Raw genomic sequence first — 21,116 nt, forward strand, 5'->3', positions numbered from 1 at the left:
ATTTAACTATCCATTCCACTTAGTTATCAGAATTAGATAGATAATGGATTGTTGTTTTACTTTTACCAATAATGTTATTTTCAGTGAAGATTTCAAAACATATAAGGGAGGATTTTTGATGAGATTTTCCTTAGCAATTTTTGCTTGCTACCAAAGAATGCTAGTTTTATCTTACAGAGAATCTTTGAGATAATATTAGCTTAGTGTGTGACTACATGATCCTGTACAAACAATATATCACATATCACATTGGGAGAGATCTGACAAGTACACTGTTGGCTTAATAGAGATGAGGCATACTGTTGGGTCCATCAGGGCAGGCTATAATTATTGATGGGGGGCACTTCACGAGTTTGGTAAGTGGTCAAGGGCCATACTTTTCCAGGGAAGTGATGCAGGGTCTGAGATGGTGGTTGGATGCAGAAAGGAACTCAGGGTTGGGTATTGTGGTGCAGGATAGAGAAGCAGGGTGCGAGAGGGAGTTCGGTTGAAAGAAGAGATTGTGACCTGGGGCAGAGCATTGGGAGGCAGGGTCTGGGAAGGGATATGGGTGCATGACAGGATTCTCATGTGGGGAAGAGGTGCAGGAGAGGGTGCTGAGGGCTTGGGTTATGAATTAGGGTAGGTGATTGGGTGCAGCAGGGGGTACAGGGTCAGGGAGAAGATATTGGTACAACAGGTTTCTAACCTGGAGGAGGGGATATAAGAGAGGTGCAGGGTCTGGGAGAGAGTTTTGACATGGGGTGGGAGGAAGGGCCGTGCAGGGGGTTGGGTGATGGCCTGGGACAGCCATTTGTAGTGCGGGAGAGGGTGGGGTGCCAGATGTAGGCTCTGGCCAGGAGGTGCTTACCTAGGCAGCTCATGGTCAACAGCTCAGAGGACCCTTAGGAAGGCTTGCTGTCTGCCACAGCCCCTCACCACTCAAAGCAGCATGTGCATCTATGTGGCGTGCACCAGGAGGGAAATCTTTGTGTTCTGCGCTCATCCCCAAATCAATCATCGTAACTCCCATTGACCAGAAACCAGCTGCAATAATTGTGCTGGGGGTAGGCACAGCATACAAAGTCTTCCCCCTTCCTTCAAAGAAAAATTTGGCGTCCTAGAGGCCCATGGCCCCAGCAGCCAGGTGCTTTGAGTGGCCTGGAGCGGCAGCAGGCAGGCAGCATACTTGAGGGTTCCAGTGGACCTTGAGCCAGATCCAAAGACTTGGCAGGCCAGATGTGGCCCATGGGCCAGATTGCCTGCCCCGATATACATATTTGTACACATATAGATGTATGTGTAGATAAAAGTAACTACAAAGTTGAGAATTTCTTTTTTACAAAGTTGAATTTTCCTGTTACCGAGTTCTTGTTTTTAATTGCTGTTATTTCTTGTTTGCTGAATAGCACTGAATATTGGAAAACTTACCTCCTCTTTGTCATGTGTATATTCATACATCTACTGTATGTATTTATATACTGAAAAGTTAAATAAAAATGCTTATAAAGCCTTGCAATTTTGCCTGAGAATTGCATGAGTTACCAAGACTGTGGGAAGCAGTTCAAGAGTTCAAAGTGAGAGCAGAGGAATCCCAGTTAGCAACAGCAGTAAAAGATGCTGAGATTAGACTAAAAATAACTTTGCTTAATATTCCCTGCCCAAGAGGAGGCATGGTTCCAAGTATAGCAACAGCAATGTTACCTCTCCTCCTGGTTGCCCTTGCATGCCATACTCAGAAGTATTTTTCTTTAATCCAGAAGCTATACTAAATATGTATGCCATATGTAAATATGTATAGGGCCTGGTTTCCCTCGGGCTTTCACTGGTGTATGTGACTGCATTTATATCAGTGGAATACTCCTTACTTACAACAGTGTAAGTCAGGGGAGAATCAGGCTGATAATGTGGAGTGTATTTAGCAAGTGACTGGGCAGACTCTGAATTGATTACATGACATTGTTTCCTGTATTTATTGGACATGTTTATTAAAAATAGTTTGTTTCTAACTATGGATAAATTGAAGGTAGTTAAAACTACTTGTCATTCAAGTTAAAATACCTTATGTTAAATTAAGAATGTGTTTTAATTTCTAGTCCCCAGTGCTCCCAGAGATGTTACTTTTTCCAACATTCAATCAACAAGTGTGACTTTGGTTTGGAGAACACCAGATATTATCTTTGGCTACTTTCAAAACTACAAGATTACTACACAGCTACGGTCAATTCATTGCAATGACTGGGAACACTATGAATGTATTGAATATGAGAAGGATCAATATTCCTTTCAAACTGATGTGGATGACTACATAGAGGAGACAGTATATGAACTAAAAATATTCAGATGGTATAGGTTTAAAGTTGCTGCTAGTACAAATGCTGGTTATGGCAACTCTTCACTTTGGATTTCTACACAAACTCTGCCTGGCTGTAAGTAAGGATGATTGTCATACCTTGTATTTCTATACTGAAATTGAGTCCAGCTAGACATCAAATATTGTAGGCAGAGGTTATGATGTTTCTTCATAAAACTATAGGAATGGCGAAGCCAAGGAAGAATTTGTTGTAACTTTGCAGCTTTCATGTATTTTCCCAACAATTTTAAAATAATAGTTATTCGTAGCTGAAGTAATTGAGAACTCAAGAGGCTGTTCAATGCTAGATTCTATCTTGCTATTTACAAAATGGAAATGTAATTTCTCAGTCAGAGTCCTCCACTGACATTTCTGACTTTTTCAATTTCCATGTTTAAGTAAGTGATATGGGGTCAGTTAAAACACGCATGTTTTAAAAAACATCACTAGTTTAAAACTTTATTTGTTTTACCAGTCTAGTGGCACTTTCTCTATTAGAAGAGCATGAAGAATAGCCCCCAACAGAAGAGCTCAGTTTCTTGTCCATATCATATGCTTTAAATTACATATAAGAGCTCTTACATGTTTTTGACAAAATACACCTGCAGGTTTTAAGATACTAGTTCATGCAGATAGCTCCACATATAAAACAACACTGTAATAAAAAAAACAAGTATTTTAGGTCAAGTAATGTCTGAATGTTTTAGAGGACTGATATTGGGATAAGTTGTCTATTACATCTGGTTCACTGACTTAAATCCAGCTCGGGTCAGTACCGCAGTACAATATTGATAGCTGTTTTTTGGTCTGTGTGAAATGAGTTGATTTCAGCACTTTTTGTAATAGTCTATCTACAAAACAATACCAGAATTAGAAGTCTTAGCAGAGGTGCCAATGACTTAACCAGCCATGGAAAGTGGATTTCTCAATCGCCTCTCTATCTGTTCTAGTCAGATTTTTATAGCATGAACGTCATCATGGCATCTGAATGCAGAGAATTTTTATATGGTGCTCATTAGGTAATATTTCTGCACCCTCACATACACCAATGAATTTACACATCTGTGAAGTAAAGAAATCCCATTTTCTCCACTCTACATATGGGAAATTGAGGCACAGAGTGACTAAGCAATTTGCTTGAGGTCTCAGGAAATCTGTAAAGAAGAAAAAAAAAGTCCCCAAGTTTCCCTTATCTCAGACAACAACCCGAACCACCATCTTTCTTCTCATCTTTCTGCATTCATAAAGTTAAGCAAATACACAAGTTAAAAAAGTTTCCAGGGCCTAAGTGTGCACTGCATATTATATATGCAATTGTTTACACACACACACATACACACACACACACACAAATGTGCACACACACACGGCAAAGCAAAGAAAGTAATATATTATATTTATAATACATCAGCTGTTGGCTTCTGTTTCCCATACCTTCTCCTGTTTCCACAGATACCAGATCAGCAAAAATAGAGCCATATTTTGCACTGATTTTTTAAGTAGAACTCAACTTTTATTTTAATGGGAGATTCTGCTTATATATTAATGGCATAACGTAGTCCAAGATAAAGAGGTTAAAGCTTAAAAAAAAATCAAAGCTACAACTTAGGTTTCTGCAGAAACAGGGTAGGAAAACAACTCTGCTAGCTAACAACTCTGAAAAAGATTTCTCACTTACAGATCTCAGCTGCTGTCTGCCTGCTGAGAAATGCAAGTGCCAGTATTGTAAAACAGCTGCTGAGTTTAGGACTCTTTTAGTTTCAAATTGAGGGATGGGGAAGAGGATTTAAAATAAAAAAGTTTGAGAAACAATCTTTTAGCTTTCCTCAGTAGCAGGGTGCAATGATTTAAGGAAGAGTTAACTTGCTAACCTGTTCCAGCTACTATGGTTATCATGGAAGTTACAGATGGAAGAAGAGACCTGTTAGACTATTCAGTCAATTTGCATGTCAACACATATATTGTTCCCAGCAGCAGACTCTCCTTCCCTTATCTAGTCTAGTTTTAAAAGTTCTAAGCAATGGGGTTTCCAACACTTCTCTGCAATACCCAAATGCATCTAACAAACGAAACATATTTTAATAGGTAGCCTACATTTTCCTTTTTAAAAGTTATGCCAGACTTCCACACACAGAATATTTGCCTTTCACAATTATAAATGTATAAATCTCTATGGATGATACATGGAATCCAGTATTTTTCCAGATCATGAGATATAATAATGAATTTAACACTATGAGATGTAATTGTACAAGGACAGGGTCTGTGGCACTGTCCAGCCTGACTGCCATATAGGACTATGATTACATGGGTGATGATGTCACTGAGCATGAGCAGTGTCTCTCTGCCGTCTTAGCAAGGCTTGGGGTTCTCCCTGGCTTAATGGCAATCAGCTGAGGAGAAAATGAACAGAACACGTCAAAGACAGGTATCCAGCTGGCACCTGAGATATGGCCCATCAGAGCTAAGATCAGTCTGTGGAAAAGCCTTGTCTCCTGCTACCTCAAACAAATCCTACAGCACTTGCCAGTTGGGAATTTTTTATATTTAAAAATGCTTAAGGAACCTTTTCCAGTTCCGCATTCTCTCCTTTGCCAGCGTTTCTGCAGTCCTAGCTATGTAATAATGCCAATAGTAGTCTCCATGTACCAGAAGCAAGAGAGAGAGGTTCAGGGTGCACCATTGGATTACTCAGGGTGGTGAATCTCCTCCTCTTTCTCTAATGGGAATGAAGCTGAATCAAGCATCCTCTGGGTGAGTCTGCTGATGCACAGCGAGGAAAAACAACTTTCTGGGGCATAAGGGCATCTTACTGCTATGTGGAATAGCTGGAGATTTAACCCATAGAGATCAATTAGAGTTGCCTGGGCATGCCTGAGGGCAGAATTGAACCTAGTGTTTCTGATTTTCAAGCAACAGTTCTGTGAGATCCTGCCCTTCAGGAATGTAAAGTCACCCTGCCCTTTCCGGCACTTCCCTCCCAAACTCTAGTGCCTGGAGTTCTTGCCTTTCTGGGGCAAAGGGAAGGGAGTGATATTGTCATGCTTGAATACCCCTTTTTCAGACAACATTTGCCTCGAAGAAGCAGAGGATTCTTTGTTCCTTTAATTCTTTTTATGGGGAGAACACTGAACCCTATATCTATTTAATGCCTAACAACCCAAATATTGGGGGGAGGGAATCTGGATTAATTTAATATAACTGGACATGAGACATTCCCCCTTAAAATAATTAAACAAACCATTTTTATCCAAATGGACAAACATGAACTTCCATGAGGAGGTTAGGGTTTTCAGTCTTGTTTTTTAGGACTATGCTACATGATGGGCTATCCAGACTTACCTTCTAGCAAACACACTTCACTGTTGCCTTAGCTTCAGGACACAGATGGATGGGAAAGATGACCCTGACCTCCATAAGACCCACATTCCTGTGCCAGGATAGAAGCATGATAATCAGGAAATGATGGTTGTTAGTTACAGAAAATGCATTATTGTGAAAACCAGGAGAAAAGTGCTTATGAGAGGAAGTGATTGGATTATAGGGGAATGAGAGAATAAGACGAGGTCATTTCTACAGAGTAAATTGCTGTGATTTATAAGAGAAAGGGTATAGTGATATCTTACCCCATTACTGACTAGACTCATTTCACAAAAAATCGTAAATCAGAATGTGACAGTTACCACTGAGACAAAGTTTTAAAAATGTTTATTATGTAACACCGAGTGTTTTTGTACCAGCACTTTTCCAGCATGCTGTCTACTTTTCCATTTTTCAGGTTATTGTCCTGTAGTAATGCAGCAATGGGTACCACACACATTTTTTTTCACCAAAGGAAAAAAAGTATGATGTGAACTAACATAAAATGAGTTATAGCACAGTTAAAAATGTATGTCTTCAGTAGATATCACTGAGCTACTGCAGATGAGTACATTGGCTTTAAATTGTCTCTCTCCTGTCCTCACCCTCCTCTGAGTAGTCTAAATTCAAGTATTCAGACAACCCCCTCAGCCTCCCACTGACAATCAAACCTGATTACCATCCAAGCCTTCTTATTTCCCAGCTGTAATCCACTGGATATTAGATAGGGATCTAATGATTCATGAAAGAGAAAAATGTATTACAGCAATTTTATGCAGAATCGAAGGTAGGAATAGAGAGTGCTTCTTTTACTATTTTACTATTCATTGAGTTTTGTAGAGAAAGCAGTTCTGTTCTTTTTTAGCAGTCATAAAACGGTGACATGGAGTAAAGTTCTCATATGATGTGCAATCGAGATGTCTCTTACACTCATTAATTCTGTTTCACATTCTCATCATGTTCACTTATTAAAAAAAGTAATATGCATAGTACTAAGAAGGTTTTTGTTGTAGGAAAAGTGCCAAATTTTTCTATACTTTAGAATAATAAGATAACCACCGTGTCATGTGGAAATTGTTAAAAAATGTTCATTTTTAATAGTGACCATATAACATTCCTACAGCTTCTTTCTCCTCTTTATTTTTTCTGTATTTGATAATATGCTAAGAAAAAAAGATAAGAAGACTGGAAACCAAACATTTCTTTTATAATTTCGTACAAACTTATGAGAATTTTTCAGCTGTTTAGAAGATTTGGACACATCTTCCTTTAAGGATATAGAATTTCAATAAAAGATGTATCTAAATCTCTAAGAAAGCTTTATAAATCAGAACCAAACATGTTTGTAATTCTTTAAACAGCTTGGCAAATATAATATTAGTCATGAAGATTTCATTTTTAAATGGTAACTGAATCGTATTTTCAGGAGACTCAAGATATTGTGTTATTTGTTGTGAACTAATTCAGCTCTGATTCACTTGTGTATAATGTTTTTTTCCATAGCTCCAGAGGGTCCTCCAGAAAATGTAAATGTAGTAGTTACATCTCCTCACAGTATTAACATCAGTTGGAGTGAACCTTACATTATTACTGGACCAACGTTCTACCTCATATATGTTACCTCAGTAAGGCAGTTCTCATTTTTACTTGTTGGTTGATAATGATACAGGTGTTTGATTTTTATAAAAATTACAAGACCTAGAAATAGGATAGGAATGAAAGCCAGAAAGAAAGCCCTCTGAGGAATCTAGGACAGAAGAAATAAACATAATTAGAGAAAATAGTGATTTTCTTGTTTCTTGAAAATAAGCAAATTCTTTGATATTGAAAATATCACTAGACTGCTAATGGGAAACATTATGGAAACTAGCTTTGTTAAATGGTCATTTGTTCTTTTAAACCTTAGACAAAAGAGTATGGAGCTATATTGCTTATAAACCTAGCAAATTAAAGCCGAAGCTCCTGGGTTTAAGAAAAACACCAAATATAGCAAGAGTCACAATAACATAGAAATGACATCATGGGGCTGATGTGCTTCTACCCTTTCTGCATATTCTGTGTTCACTACTGTTCCTCTCACTGGCCCAGTGAACTATGGAGGTAGTAGACCATGTATCACAGCAGCAGTGCAATCGGATGGCAGGACTTAGAATAACAAGTGGAGTGTTAAGAGGAAAACTCTTCCTTCCTCTAGCAAAATCTCAAGCTGGTCATTAGCAAAGACTAGAGAAGAGCTGGAGCACAGTTCTTAATGATTCTGATTTCAACAAAGGAAGAAATATTTTATTTGTGAAACCCTCTTGTCACATATAACAAACTGTTGTAAAATTACACCAAAGTGATTTCTTTCACCATTTTGCAGAAGCACCAAACCCCCAAATTCAAATATCTTCTTTGTGTGAAACATTCCACCAAGTTCTATTTACACAATTTTCCCTTCTGCCTTTGTAATGAGCATTTCCTGAATAATTAGCAGGATGCAGTCATGTCCTAGATCATAGCATATTAATCTGATTCTTATAATTGTAATGTATAATAAGTTACTCAACAGGCTATAAGGAATGACTGGATTTCTTAAATGTTTTGGTAAATATTCAGCAGGAATTTAAAATGCTGTTTTGAATATTCAGTCAGTAACAAAATATGATTTTAAGGAAATGTTCACATTCAAAATATGTTTCAAGTATATAGAGTTTAATGTTAGAGATTGCTTCTAATCAGGAACTGTCTAATAAATGATCAGTAGCTACAGGTGTCATCCTTATAGTGAACAGCATTATGCAAACAAGTCCACTGCTTCTTAAAGTCCAATAAAACTGTCATAGTCTGTCTGCAGTGAAAATACTGGTGTACATTTTGGTGGCCCTCTGGGAAAATCATGTCTTAAGATTCCAAATTCCACAAACATTCTGTATTTTACAACATTACATACATTTTAGTATTTTAGTTCTCAGATCAGATTCCTTAAGGATTTATAAAATATTTTCACAGGCCATAATAAATTCAGATCCCTTCTCTGTCACATCATAATTTTTCAAAAATGTAATACTTTCCATCTATTTATTGAAAGTCAAGGTTTCTTTTTAAATTTCCAATTTTTTTCAGCATTACAGAGTAGTAAATTAGAAAATCATTCAGCCACCATTACCCCCAAATAAATCATGCCTTACTTTTTCTCATTCTTTGTTTTCAATGGAAGTCTTTGTGGAGTAAAGGACTATACAGCATCAGTAAAAGAGGCAGAATTGGACCATAACACTTTTGGAAAGAGTAAAAATAAAGAAACATTTAAAGATCCTGTCTCAAAACAATTGTACAGTATTTATATCTCTCTAGTAAATATTTAAATGCCATATAACTGGTAGTAAGATATGAAAACGTATCTCATCTCTTGATGGTCACCCCAGGAAACTAATGTCTGTTTAGTGCATCAGAAACTTTAGTTAAGGTTAACCCTCAGAGGAGATAGAGGCACATCTGTCAAAGAAAAACTGTGTTTGAATGATTCTAATGCTTTAGCAGCTGCATGTAATACAAATTTCATCCAGTGGGAAAACTACTGTACAGCTACCTAATTTTCTTTCAAATTACACATTGACAAAACAATAATGAAAACATCATGTTAAATGTTGTAATAGTGGGAATAGAACCTAAGGAAAAGTCTTAATAAAACGTTGTTCGATCATCTACTAGAAGAGCTTCCTTTTTCACTTGCCGAATTTTTCATAGAGTTCAAAAAGACTTACTAGGCCCTCTGGCCCAGCTCTCTGCGGTGGAGGATTGTGCTGAATGAATATTTTCTCCATTTTATGTATAAGAGTATTGAGCCATCATTATTCAAAAGAAGCTATTAACTAATGAGCAACTCCTTAATGAATTTTATTTGATGTGTTTAATTTCATTTTCACAGCTAAATAAAATTACATAGATTTGGGCATTTATGTACCAATACACATTTTGTGAAACAAACTATGTATTGATCCTTAAGAAATGATCCAGCTAATACTTGTTTGCATTAGTACATTTATGCTCATGAGAAGTCCCATTGACTTCAAGGGGACTATTTCTGGGCCTAATGATTATCTATGGTTTGTGTCTGTGTACACAAGGGAGCCAAGGGGTATACAGCAGACTTCTTATTTCTCTACCCAAGCTACTCAAGTTGTAAGTCTCAGTGCTCAGTCTCTGTGGAGTTGCTACTCCCGTCCTGCACAGATGGATATGAGCAGAAGTTGGTGGAGCTTTGACTCTACTTCTTCCACATCAGCTGAGCTTACACAGAAAGGGATACTTGTATATTTCTATATGTATGTAGGTAAATATAAATAAAATGTGCTATATGAGTAATATAATCTTGTGAATTTAATGCACTATTTTTGTTGTATTGCATTTATTTATTTATTTATAGGTAGATAGTGATGATTATAAAGCTTCATTTCTCAAGACAAATTATGAGGGTAAAACACTGGAAATTTCAGAATTAAAAGCATTCACAAGATACTCTGTAGTTGTCACTGCTTTTACAGGAGATGTAAATGCTGCACATGTTGAAGGCAAGTCCAGTTCTTCAGTAATTGTCTCCACATTTGAGGCAGGTAAGTATTTTTGTGTTTTTAACTTAAACATCACAGATTTCTTTTCTTGATACCTGCCTACTAAAGATAATGTAAATCAAGAATACCAGCTACATTTTCAATCATCTTTAGATTTTGTTCTCACAATAAAGCTATATAAATTCCCCTTGACATTAAAGTGTGATTATAGATAAAAAGTGACAGTAAAATAAATGCAGCTAATATTTAGCACATATCATCCATTAATCTCAAAGTGCTTTACAAAGCTGGGTAATCATTACTCCTGTTTAACATTTGAGTAAAAGTGATGCAGAGCTAACCAAGTAAGCCAGAGGCAGGCTGTAGTGTACAGAAATCAATCTAATCTGTCAAGGCAATATATTTAAAGGGACACTGATTGAAGGAACAGACTACCTCAGCAGACAAGCCATTGACCATGAAGATAGGTCTTTAAATTTCCAGATTTTCAGAGTCAACATCTTGACTGTAAATACCTTTTAAAAATACCTTGTTTCTTTTCTCAAGCATTTATCCTATGTTTATTATGATCATTTATATACTGTAAATATTATAGATCCTAATATTATAGATCCTAATCTCTTCTAATGAAGGGTAACCTCTGTTGATTTATGGACATAGTTTAGACATCATTGTGTTCCATTCAAATTATATCCAAATTATATCCAGAAATCAAAAGGCTAATTTAAAATATTTATTTTTTTGTGATAATGCACCTAAATGAATGACAGACCACTAGGCCAGAAATAAGAATTAGCTTGATTAGCTTCATAACAAGGCAAAATGCATCTGCTGGATTTTCATACTCAATAACTCTCAGTGGACTTTAAATTATATATTAAATCACCCTTTAAAAACAAAACTTTTGAATTTAAGAACATTTGGCATCATTAGCTATAGGAGCTAATTATCTTCCTGTTTTGAACCTCAGTTTGCCTTGACTATAGTCAGGCTATTTTCAATCTGACTGTGTCTAGACTGCATCCCTTTTCCGCAAAAGGGATGCAAGTTAGACACATCGCAATTGCAAATGAAGCGGGGATTTAAATCCCACCTGCTTCATTTGCATAAACATGGTTGCCGCTTTTTTCTGGCTTGGAGCTTTGCTGGAAAAAAGCGCCAGTCTAGACGGGGATCTTTTGGAAAATAAAGCCTTTTCCGAAAGATCCCTTATTTCTTATTTTAAGAGGATAAAGGGATCTTTCGGAAAAGGTTTTATTTTCCGAAAGATCCCCGTCTAGACTGGTGCTTTTTTCCAGCAGAGCTCCGAGCCGGAAAAAGCGGCAGCCATGTTTATGCAAATGAAGCGGGAGGGATTTAAATCCCTGCTTCATTTGCAATTGCGATGTGTCTAATTTGCATCCCTTTTACGGAAAAGGGATGCAGTCTAGGTACAGCCTCTGAGTATAGGATAGACAGTGGATTAATGATATTTGAGGGTGACCTCTTTCTGGTAATTTAATAAAATCATGTGTCTATAATGATACGTTCTGTACAATGATTATGAGGCTTTGATGGCCCAACAGAATCCCTAAGAAGCAGGAGTCAACTAAGAATGGATCAACTTCTTGATTATGGAAAAAGAACAGAAGATTGTTCTAGGTGATCACTTTTCTGCCCCTTTTCCCCCTCTTGTGGGGTACAGTCTTACAGTCCCTTCTTTATATAAGGGAAGGTTATACTTCTGGAGAAAAATAAATACTTTGCCACTCATCTGACCTATCTTGTACATTCAAGCTATTTATGTGGTAAGGCTTGGGAGAAAATTAGCTGACGTTTGCTCAACCCAGAGAAGGCTGAATTGTTCTCCATGGGCTGAGAAGCAAGCAGCAAGCAGAGATTATATCTGACCCCTTGAGTAAGGGAGTGTGCTTGCCTTTGGTTCCTTGAGTTTGTAATTTGGAATCATGCTAGATCCCTGCCTGCTCACATGCATGAGTAGGCAAAACAACTTATTTTTTTCATCTGTTCCTGGAAAAGAGAGAGATCACTTTTTCTTTCAGGTGGAAATATTGGTAAAATTTATGCTTTTGTCATCCTGAGAATAAACTACTCAAATAAATGTGTTTTTTTAAATAAAGGGCTATGTTAGGAAAACACATGATAAATGTGCTCTGAGAGCTGCTTTGGTTGCCAGTAAATTTCTGGATGGAGTTTTAAGTGCTGGTTTCACTATAAAACCCAAGTATATTTGGATATCAGCTAATGGAAAGACTGCTCCTCTCCTTGAGCAATGCAGTGTCAGCTGTGAATAGCAGAGGCTCCTGATATAACTGTCCCCTTCTGTAAAAGTACAGAGGGTGGTTGCTGTGGGCAGAAAAGGATCCCCAACTCTGACACGTCTCCCCATGGTCTAATAAAACAAGCATTTGTTATGTTCAGAGCATACTTCAAGGCTCATGCATTTCATTAAGCTCTCTGGGAAGCAGTGGGTTTAGAGATAAGCGTGATTGCCTATGATCTGATGCTAATTATGATGGGTTTCTAATCATTAGGTTTGCTATTTGTGATATTACTACTACAGTAGTTGCTCAGGCACTTAGTATTGGGTTAACAATTTTTAGTTAAGCAAGTTAAATAGCAGTGATATAATACTATGTCCAAAAGTATATTTTTCTGTAACCCCTTTGTATACTAATCTAGAAATAAATAATAACAGTAATAAATTCAGTGAATTTTCTGAAATATTTCCTTTAGTGCCTAAAGACTCACCTAACAACATAACATTTCAGAAGATACCAGATGAAGTAACAAAATTCCAAGTGACATTTGTGCCACCATCTGAACCCAATGGAAATATTCAAATATATCAAGCCATGATTTACAAAGAAGATGATCCTGCTGCTGTCCAGATTCACAATCTAAGTGTCATTGACTCAACAAATATCTCGGTCACTGCAGTGATAGAAGGACTAAAAGGAGGACATACATATAACATCAGTGTAAGACTTACTACATTTCTCTGTCTTTGATGTCAACATATGTGCTTGATTAAGGAGTGCAGGCCTAAACCCAGAATATGATTTTGTTCCCTAGCATTCTGTAAAGTGTATGGGGAAAATTAATAGTAACTGACGACACTTACCATCACTTAATTAGCACTTTGTAAGAGTATTCCTAGATCACCAGGCCACTCTTTGACACGTCACTTATCACTACAGAATTTTGTTCTGTCTTTTGATCCCTGTGGTCTTCTTCTGTTTTGTATTGGTTTTGGATCAGTTTTAGGGCCAAATCCTATAAACTGTGTTTTCAGACAGATCTTTATTACTGTTTTTAATTCCATAATTAAAGCAATCCGCAATTAGGACAGGATGGGAGGAAAAGAAAGAGTAAAAATACTCCTGAAAATAATTGTTCAGAGGTTTTCCCCCTCTTTGTTTTATCTGTGTTACACTAGAGACTGGAATATTGTTTTCCTTCGGATTTTAGAGATGAGTGGAGTGAATGGCACAGAGAATAACCAGAAGGTACTGGAGAGAGTCCCTCTGGATTTTTTTTCAAATGTAAATCTGTTCAGTTTCTTGTTCCACCAGTATCACAGGAGTTCAGAAGAATAAACAGTTGGGCCAAATTTTTCTTTCAGTTGCACTGGTGTAGATCCAGAGAGTCTGGGGTATAACTAAAGGCAAAATTTGGTCCACCGATATGTAGTTTCAAAAAATTAGGCGAATCTGATAAGAGTATTCAATTTATTTTTGCATATTGTCTTTCATACAGAAGTACCGGTTGAACCTCTATTAACCGGGACTCTGTGGTCTGGCAAGATCCATGTTGCAGGACAAGAGAGTTCCAGTGGAGGGCTAGTGACCAGGAGTCCTGTGGGGCCAAGAAGCTCAGCATGTGGCAGTGGGATGGTAGCAGGGTTGGAGCTGGCCTTCACTCAGTAGCAAAGCCAAGGCTGGGAGGAGCCAGGAGCAGGGGGCAACAGGAAGACCTCCCCTCATCTGGCAAAATCCCTCATCCAGGGCCACTTAGGTTCTGAAGGTGCTGGACCTGGGAGGTCCAACCTGTACTACAAAATGTTTCATGAGTGCTTTCAAGCTTTACACACAGAATTATTTTAATCTTCATGTATCATACTGATAGCATCTATATATGCAGAGGGATAAGAGTCAAGACTCAAGAAGGATATAAAGATCATGTTATAGTAGAAAAACTAAGAATCTCAGGGGATAGAATTTCATGGAGATGGGTCTTGAAATAGGATTTAAAGAGAATCAGGGAGTGAGTTCGTGGTAGAGAGATATGCTACTGTAATAGTGTGTTCCTGAGAGTGCAAGAGAATGGAGCTAGAGATAAATTAGTAAGGAAGTTTCAATTAATATTTAAATAATGTTCTTTGTATACATAAATTAAGGTTCTAGTTCCATCTTGCATTCTGGTCATATGAATAAAACAAATGTCAGTCCTAAGGTTTATGATATCACTGAAAGTGTTCAGTTTTGTCATAAAGACATATATAAAATTGCAGGATTAATTATTCCTTTCAGCCGTATATATTTAGTGTTTGCTGATTTAAGTTTAACACACATTTTGATTAAAATAAAATGTTCATTTTTTAAGGTGTATGCAGTAAATGGTGCTGGAGCAGGGCCAAAAATCCAACTGAAAATAACTATGGATATTAAAGGTATGCCTAATAAAATGCTGTTTTGCTGAGATCTCTAAAACTTTAATAATTGCTGTAAAGTTGAGCATGCATATGTGTGCCCTCATGTCGTTGCCTAGAAGAATGAACATAAAGCTGTGAGCCTTGAATACCTGTGATCTGTTTCTGTCTATGCTATAGATTGACGACATTCAGTGCTTACATAGGACCTTGCTGATACTTGAACTGTATTATATACCATAATTAGTACCAATAAAACAGTGGGTTTACTTGTGGAATAAGATATTACTAAGTGGCTGCATCTAGACTGGCATGATTTTGCGGAAATACTTTTAATGGAAAAGTTTTTCCGTTAAAAGTATTTCCGCAAAAGAGCATCTAGATTGGCATGGATGCTTTTGCGCAAAAAGTGCTTTTGTGCAAAAGCATCCGTGCCCAGTATAGACGCGCTTTTGCGCAAGAAAGCTCCGATGGCCATTTTAGCCATTGGGCTTTCTTGCGCAAAAATTTAAGGTGCCTGTCTACACTGGCCCTCTTGCGCAAGTATTCTTGCGCAAGAGGGCTTATCCCTGAGTGGGAGCGTCAAAGTATTTGCGCAAGAAGCACTGAATTCTTACATTAGAACGTCAGTGCTCTTGCACAAATTCAAGCGGTCAGTGTAGACAGCTGGCAAGTTTTTGCACAAAAGCACCTGCTTTTGTGCAAAATCTTGCCAGTCTAGATGCACCCAGTGTGAAAAGGATTATCAGAATCTACCATTTTACAAATATTATCTAGTCATGCCTCACAAATATCAGATTTTACCATTTTACAAATATTATCTAGTAAGGCCTTTCAAATATTATCTAGTCATGAGATTTAGAAATAGACAATAGAACCATATTTGTTTACATCGTACCACACCCATGAGAAGCAGATTTAAAACAAAAAGTATTTTTTTTCACAACACAGTCAACGCAAGGAACTCTTTGCCAGAGGATGTTCTGAAGGCCAAGACTATAACAGGATTCAAAAAAGAACTAGATAAGTCCATCAAAGGCTGTTAGCCAGGATGGGAAGAGATTTTGTCCATAGCCTCTATTTGTTATTGGCATTGGCCACTGTCAGCAGACAGGATACTAGACTTGCTGGAGCTTTGGTCTGACCCAGTATGACCGTTCTTATGTTCTTTTTAAGTTCTTCATACAATTGCATGCTTGAACTAAGTGATTTTAATTAATACATTAGAAAGAAAAACACTGTGGCTCATATTTATTTTAAAACAGAACCACCAAGACCTAATAAGAAACCAACACCAGTTTTTGATACCAGCGGAACACTTCTTGTTACTGCTACAACAATTACTATCAGAATGCCAATATGTTACTATAATGATGATCATGGACCTATCAAGAAGATACAAGTTCTTGTTGCAGAAGCAGGAGGTAAATGTTCTTTTACAAATAATACATTTTTAGGTTTTTGTATTTGATTTGTTAGCCTCTTCTCTTATTGTTTTTATTGAGTGATCCAGACTTAATGTTGGGAGACAGCAGACCAGTTACTATAGCAGTTGTAACACTCCCAGGAGTCATTCATGTGTACCTCTGTGCTATCATTCCTTACTCGAAAGTTGAAGCATTATCTGTGCCCTGCTGACTGGATTTTGGGAATCCTGTGCAAGGCATTCTCCCTTTTCAGCTGACAAATAGTTGCTGTCAGTGGTTGAAGTCATCCATGCACTATTTCTCTTGTTCATTTCTAGGGGTTATCCATTTTCCTTATTCATGATTTCCTTTAAAAATAACACAAGCTGTATATGTGGAATTAAAATATCTGAAAGTTCCATGTAGTAGTTTTTCCTTCTATAGCATTTTATCACTATTAGAAGATTTCAGCCATAATAATATTTCTATTTTACTGCAGGATGGAGTCATATACATCTGTTTTGTGCAATATTGGTCAGGTTGTGAACCCCTTTATATGAACTGATGAACAGTTACTCATATGAGTAGTCTCATGGGACTACTCTGAGAAACTGTCTACCAGTGTGAGAGGCTTAAACAATCTGGCCAGATATTATAAACTCTTCCTTATCTAAACAAAAAAAAAAGGAAATTCCATATATATGAATCCATCTCCATTTCCCCTCCGCCCCCATATGAAAGCAAAGCATCCACACGTTGTATGGTATACCAGTCATGCTTTTGAAAAATTACTATTTTAGGTTTTTAATTGGGTGCTATTGCATACTAAGCAAGTCTGAAAATAGATCCTTTGGTTTATTTACCTTAATTGTAAGCTGTTTAAGATTGAAATGTTTTATAATTAATTTCTTCTGACAATAGTTCAGCATGATGGAAATGTTACTAAGTGGTATGATGCCTACTTCAAAAAGCCAAGACCATATTTTACAAATGAAGGCTTTCCAAACCCACCCTGTACAGAAGGAAAGGAAGGAATAAGTGGCAAAGAAGATATCTATGTGATAGGTGCTGATACTACATGTATGATACCTGGGAGTGAAGATAAAATCTGCAATGGCCCCCTAAAACCAAGAAAGCAGTACTTGTAAGTATAAAATTCAAGTTTTATGTCAATGTTTAAGCAATAAAATTGTTTAAATAAAAATATGCACTTATGTGAGTGGCAGTCACACAAAATGCAAAGGTAATATTTTCAAGGCTCATTTAAGGAAAAAAAAAAGAGATCTAACGTGACTTCACAAGAAGCCATAAGCACATTTGGACTTCTTATATGAAGTAGTTTTGTGTACTTAATTTTTTAACTAAAAGGGAAATGTGACAGAAGTGACAGGCAGATTTTTTGTTTTAGTAATATAGGACTGTTCTTCCTAAATTCAGCAAGCCTAATTGTAAGATAAGTACTATCTATTTCATGCATCTACAGTATACTTTTAACATGCTGGCATTAGGATTCTTGAATTATATGATGTATACTGATTCCATATAATTTCCCCCACAAATGAAAAATAATTACAATTTCTTCATTGAATTAAAGATTTTAAAACTTATATATAAATATTTGATTCCTGAATTTAATTAATTTATTTTACAGATTTAAGTTCAGAGCAACAAATGTTAAAGGCCAGTTTACAGATTCAGACTATTCTGACCCAGTCAAAACTTTAGGTAAGGAGAATTTAATTTAAGGACACTTTAACATTTCAGAAACCTCTGATAAGTTATGATTTTGTTCCCTCTTCTTTTTAACGGATCATTCTTTTTCAAATTAGTAACCTCAACTTTTGGTGGGCCTTGTTTAACTTGAAGGGTGCCCAGCCTGAAAATCTATTTATCCCACAGGATGCCCTGCAAAGCCATGCCATGGTAGCTGCATGATCTTCTTGTGAGTTTCAGCTATTATCCATTCCTTCTGCTGGCAGCCATCCTGTGGACATGATCCCTTAGCCCTTTGAGTTCAAACAAAAATGACTTTTATCAACCTGGAACAGACTGGCTAGGATCTGTTAGAACAATGAGGTTCTAAAGTAGAACCGAGACCATCCTGGACGTCACTGGTCGATGGCACAATTGTTCTGGGACCCTAAGCCACATGTAGCTGCTGCTGCAATTGCACTGATCCTGAAGGAATGGAATTCAAATTTGTCCAGATAGATCCCATTGAAACTGATAGGTTTCTTTAACAAAGTAGTAAATTGATACTTAGGAAACTACCAGCCCTTAGAAAAGGGAACCCAAACAAGCTGAGCATGTCCCTATGTATTAGTAGATAGCTTCTTTTGGGCATATTTTGTTCTTTGCATACTCATCTTGTGGCCTCTGCTTTCCCCAGTCCATCTGATCTGTGTTAGAAAATGAAGTATCACATTTACTACCCCAGCTATACAGCAAAAGAAGTACCCACATGCTAGTGCCCAGCCTAAATTGTCTGTTTACCTGACCTTGAATGCTTTAAGAAGAAGCAACTACAAATGTTTCTTTCTGCCTTAGAAATCTCTGACATCCAAGGTAATTGAAGCAAATACCCTGAAGTGCCAGCATGATAGGGCAGTATAAAAGGAGTCATGATTACAACCCCACCCTCCTCCTCTTAGTTACTTATGCATCCTAAAACCCTAAATGGCTTAAAGAAACCACCCCGGCAAGGACAGGATGAAATGCTGTATAGGCAAACAGCATAGTTAATTGCAGTTCCTACTATACTTGCACTATTGAAATTGCACCACTGGCTCCTCTGGTGTGTGCCACAATTGGGTAAAACTTGGTTGCAATAAGTAATATGTGAAACCAGAAAAAACAGCACTGCAGATTCTCCCAAAACTAGTTATCATTGGCACTTCTTCAGAGCCAATTATACCTTATGCCAATGTTTCACATGGCATCACAGCATGGTTCTTGCCCGGCCAGATCAATTACTTCATTGTAATTAGTTTTTAGCAGGAAAGCCTTGCTTAGACAAAACTACATAATACGTTTTAGTACAGGTTGAAACTCTTGCATGTTGCAAGACCAGAGAGTCTCTGTGGAGGGGGCCAGCGGCATGGATCCCTCCAGGGCTGGCAGGGCAGTGGGCTGCCCACAGCGAGCTGATGATGGGGCAACCCAGCACATAGCAGAGGGGCTGCCCAGTGGAGTTGGGAGACCCAGCGCAAGGCTGCCTGGCAAGGTTGGGAGCCACGGTAGCTTGGTGGGGCAGGGAGCTGTGGTGTGCGGCTACCTAGTGGATCTCAGAGCCCCATCACAGTGTGCGCAGCTACTCTGCAGAATCCAGAGCCCCAGTGTGTGGCTGGCCTGCAGGACCCAGAGCTCCAGTGCGGCACGTGCAGCTACACAGTGGGTCCCAGAGCCACAACATGGTGTGTGAGGCTCCACAGCATGTCCCCCAATGGCTGCTCAATGGGGTCAACAGGGCAGCAGGGCCAGCAGGAGGTGGGGAGCCAGCCAGGAAGCCAGCAAGCGTGCCAGTGTCAGGGGTCCAGAAATGACCTCCGTTGGTCTGGCAAAATCTCTCATCCGGGACAGGTCAGGTCCTGAGGGTGCTAGACAAAGGAGTTCCAACTAAGAATATTAAATAACGATTAATTTACTAGTCAAATAATTGATGGAATTTCTATTGACTATTTGACTAGTCAGTAGGTACTGCTGCATTCATCCTTTGAAATGTACAAGAGCCCCAGCCCACGGCCAGTGGAAGTCCCTCTGACTCCGGGCTCCATGAGGGTGCATCCACTTTGAAATGCACACTGGTGGCTCTTATGTATTTGAAATGAGTCCCCCACTGGCCCCAGGCTCCATCCGGCACTGCCGCTTTGAAATGCTGCGCTGGAGCCCGGGATCGGCTGGGGTGTCCCCTGCTGAACCTGGCTTCCATGGAAATGGTTTCCGGAGCCCAGGTTCAGCTGGAGACTCTCAGCTGATCCCAGGCTCCACTCAGCATTTCAAAGCGACAGCACTGCATGGAGCCCAATATTAGCTGCGGAGTCCCCAGATGACTCCAGGTTCCATGAAAATGCCGCAGGGAGCCTGGGGTCAGCTAGGGAATCCCTAGATGATCACGGGCTCTGTGCAGCGCTGCCCCTTTGAAACGCCGCCGCAGTATTTCAAAGGGGCAGCACTGCATGGATCCCTGGGTCAGCTCCATGTGGCACTGCTGCTTTGAAACGCAAAGGTGGTGTTTCAAAGGGGCAGCGCTGCACAGAGTCTGGGATCAGCTGTGCAGTGCTGCCCCTTTGAAATGTCGCCAAGGCGTTTCAAAGTGTCAGTGCCACATGGAGCCCAGGGTACGGACTCTGTGCGGTGCTGCCACTTTGAAGTACTCTCTCCCCCCCTTTGCTGCCTCTATTTGATAGAGGCAGCAAGGGGGGGGCATCAACTAGTCCACTTGACTATCCGATAAGCATTTGCTTATCGGATAGTCAGCTAGTCCTTAACATCCATAGTTCCAACCTGTATATATTCTCCTCTCAACCATTTTGTGAATACCACTATTCTAATGTGGAAAAGCTGGGGAGTCATTTAGTCATAGCTAAACCACAAAAGACGTGCTCACACTAGGAAAAAAGGTTGGGTTTTTACTACTTTTTAAACTAACAGATGGTGACCATTTTGATAAAATCTCAGTGTGGACAAGGAAGTTAGTAGTTTGTACATGTTCTAGCGTATGGCAGTAAACAATGAAGAGAATCCTGCCTAAACATATGAAAACTACAAACTGCCTTGTCCATACCAGATTGTTAACATGTGTTCATGCTTAGTAA

General features: G+C 38.6%; 1 protein-coding gene and 1 long non-coding RNA gene across 13 annotated transcripts in view; one reads left to right on the forward strand and one right to left on the reverse strand.

Moving 5' to 3' along the window:
- Positions 1-21,116, forward strand: part of PTPRQ (protein tyrosine phosphatase receptor type Q) — a 207,932-nt gene that overhangs the window by 141,505 nt on the left and 45,311 nt on the right. For all 11 annotated transcript variants that reach the window (XR_012904907.2, XM_075932438.2, XM_075932462.2 and 8 more), the window contains 8 exons: positions 2,076-2,408; positions 7,196-7,317; positions 10,101-10,287; positions 12,982-13,226; positions 14,851-14,917; positions 16,162-16,320; positions 17,224-17,446; positions 17,954-18,027. Coding sequence is in view for 10 of the 11 variants with exons in the window: in XM_075932438.2 (XP_075788553.2) it covers positions 2,076-2,408; positions 7,196-7,317; positions 10,101-10,287; positions 12,982-13,226; positions 14,851-14,917; positions 16,162-16,320; positions 17,224-17,446; positions 17,954-18,027 (1,410 nt within the window). In the remaining variant the exon portion in view is untranslated. The remainder of the gene's footprint in view (positions 1-2,075; positions 2,409-7,195; positions 7,318-10,100; positions 10,288-12,981; positions 13,227-14,850; positions 14,918-16,161; positions 16,321-17,223; positions 17,447-17,953; positions 18,028-21,116) is intronic.
- LOC142829952 (uncharacterized) overlaps positions 2,384-21,116 on the reverse strand; it is an 84,469-nt gene continuing 65,736 nt past the window's right edge. Inside the window, exons 1-3 of one of the 2 annotated variants that reach the window (XR_016350168.1) lie at positions 8,863-10,074; positions 5,675-5,762; positions 2,384-3,486 (exon numbers count right to left, since the gene is read on the reverse strand). This is a non-coding gene — a long non-coding RNA (uncharacterized LOC142829952). Of the gene's footprint in view, positions 3,487-5,674; positions 5,763-8,862; positions 10,075-21,116 lie in introns of those variants that run through there. The other variant, XR_012904916.2, reaches the window with a different exon arrangement.

Source organism: Pelodiscus sinensis, chromosome 1, assembly GCF_052426305.1.
Source record: "Pelodiscus sinensis isolate ZL-2025 chromosome 1, ASM5242630v1, whole genome shotgun sequence".
In the NCBI taxonomy this organism is placed as follows: Eukaryota; Metazoa; Chordata; order Testudines; family Trionychidae; genus Pelodiscus; species Pelodiscus sinensis.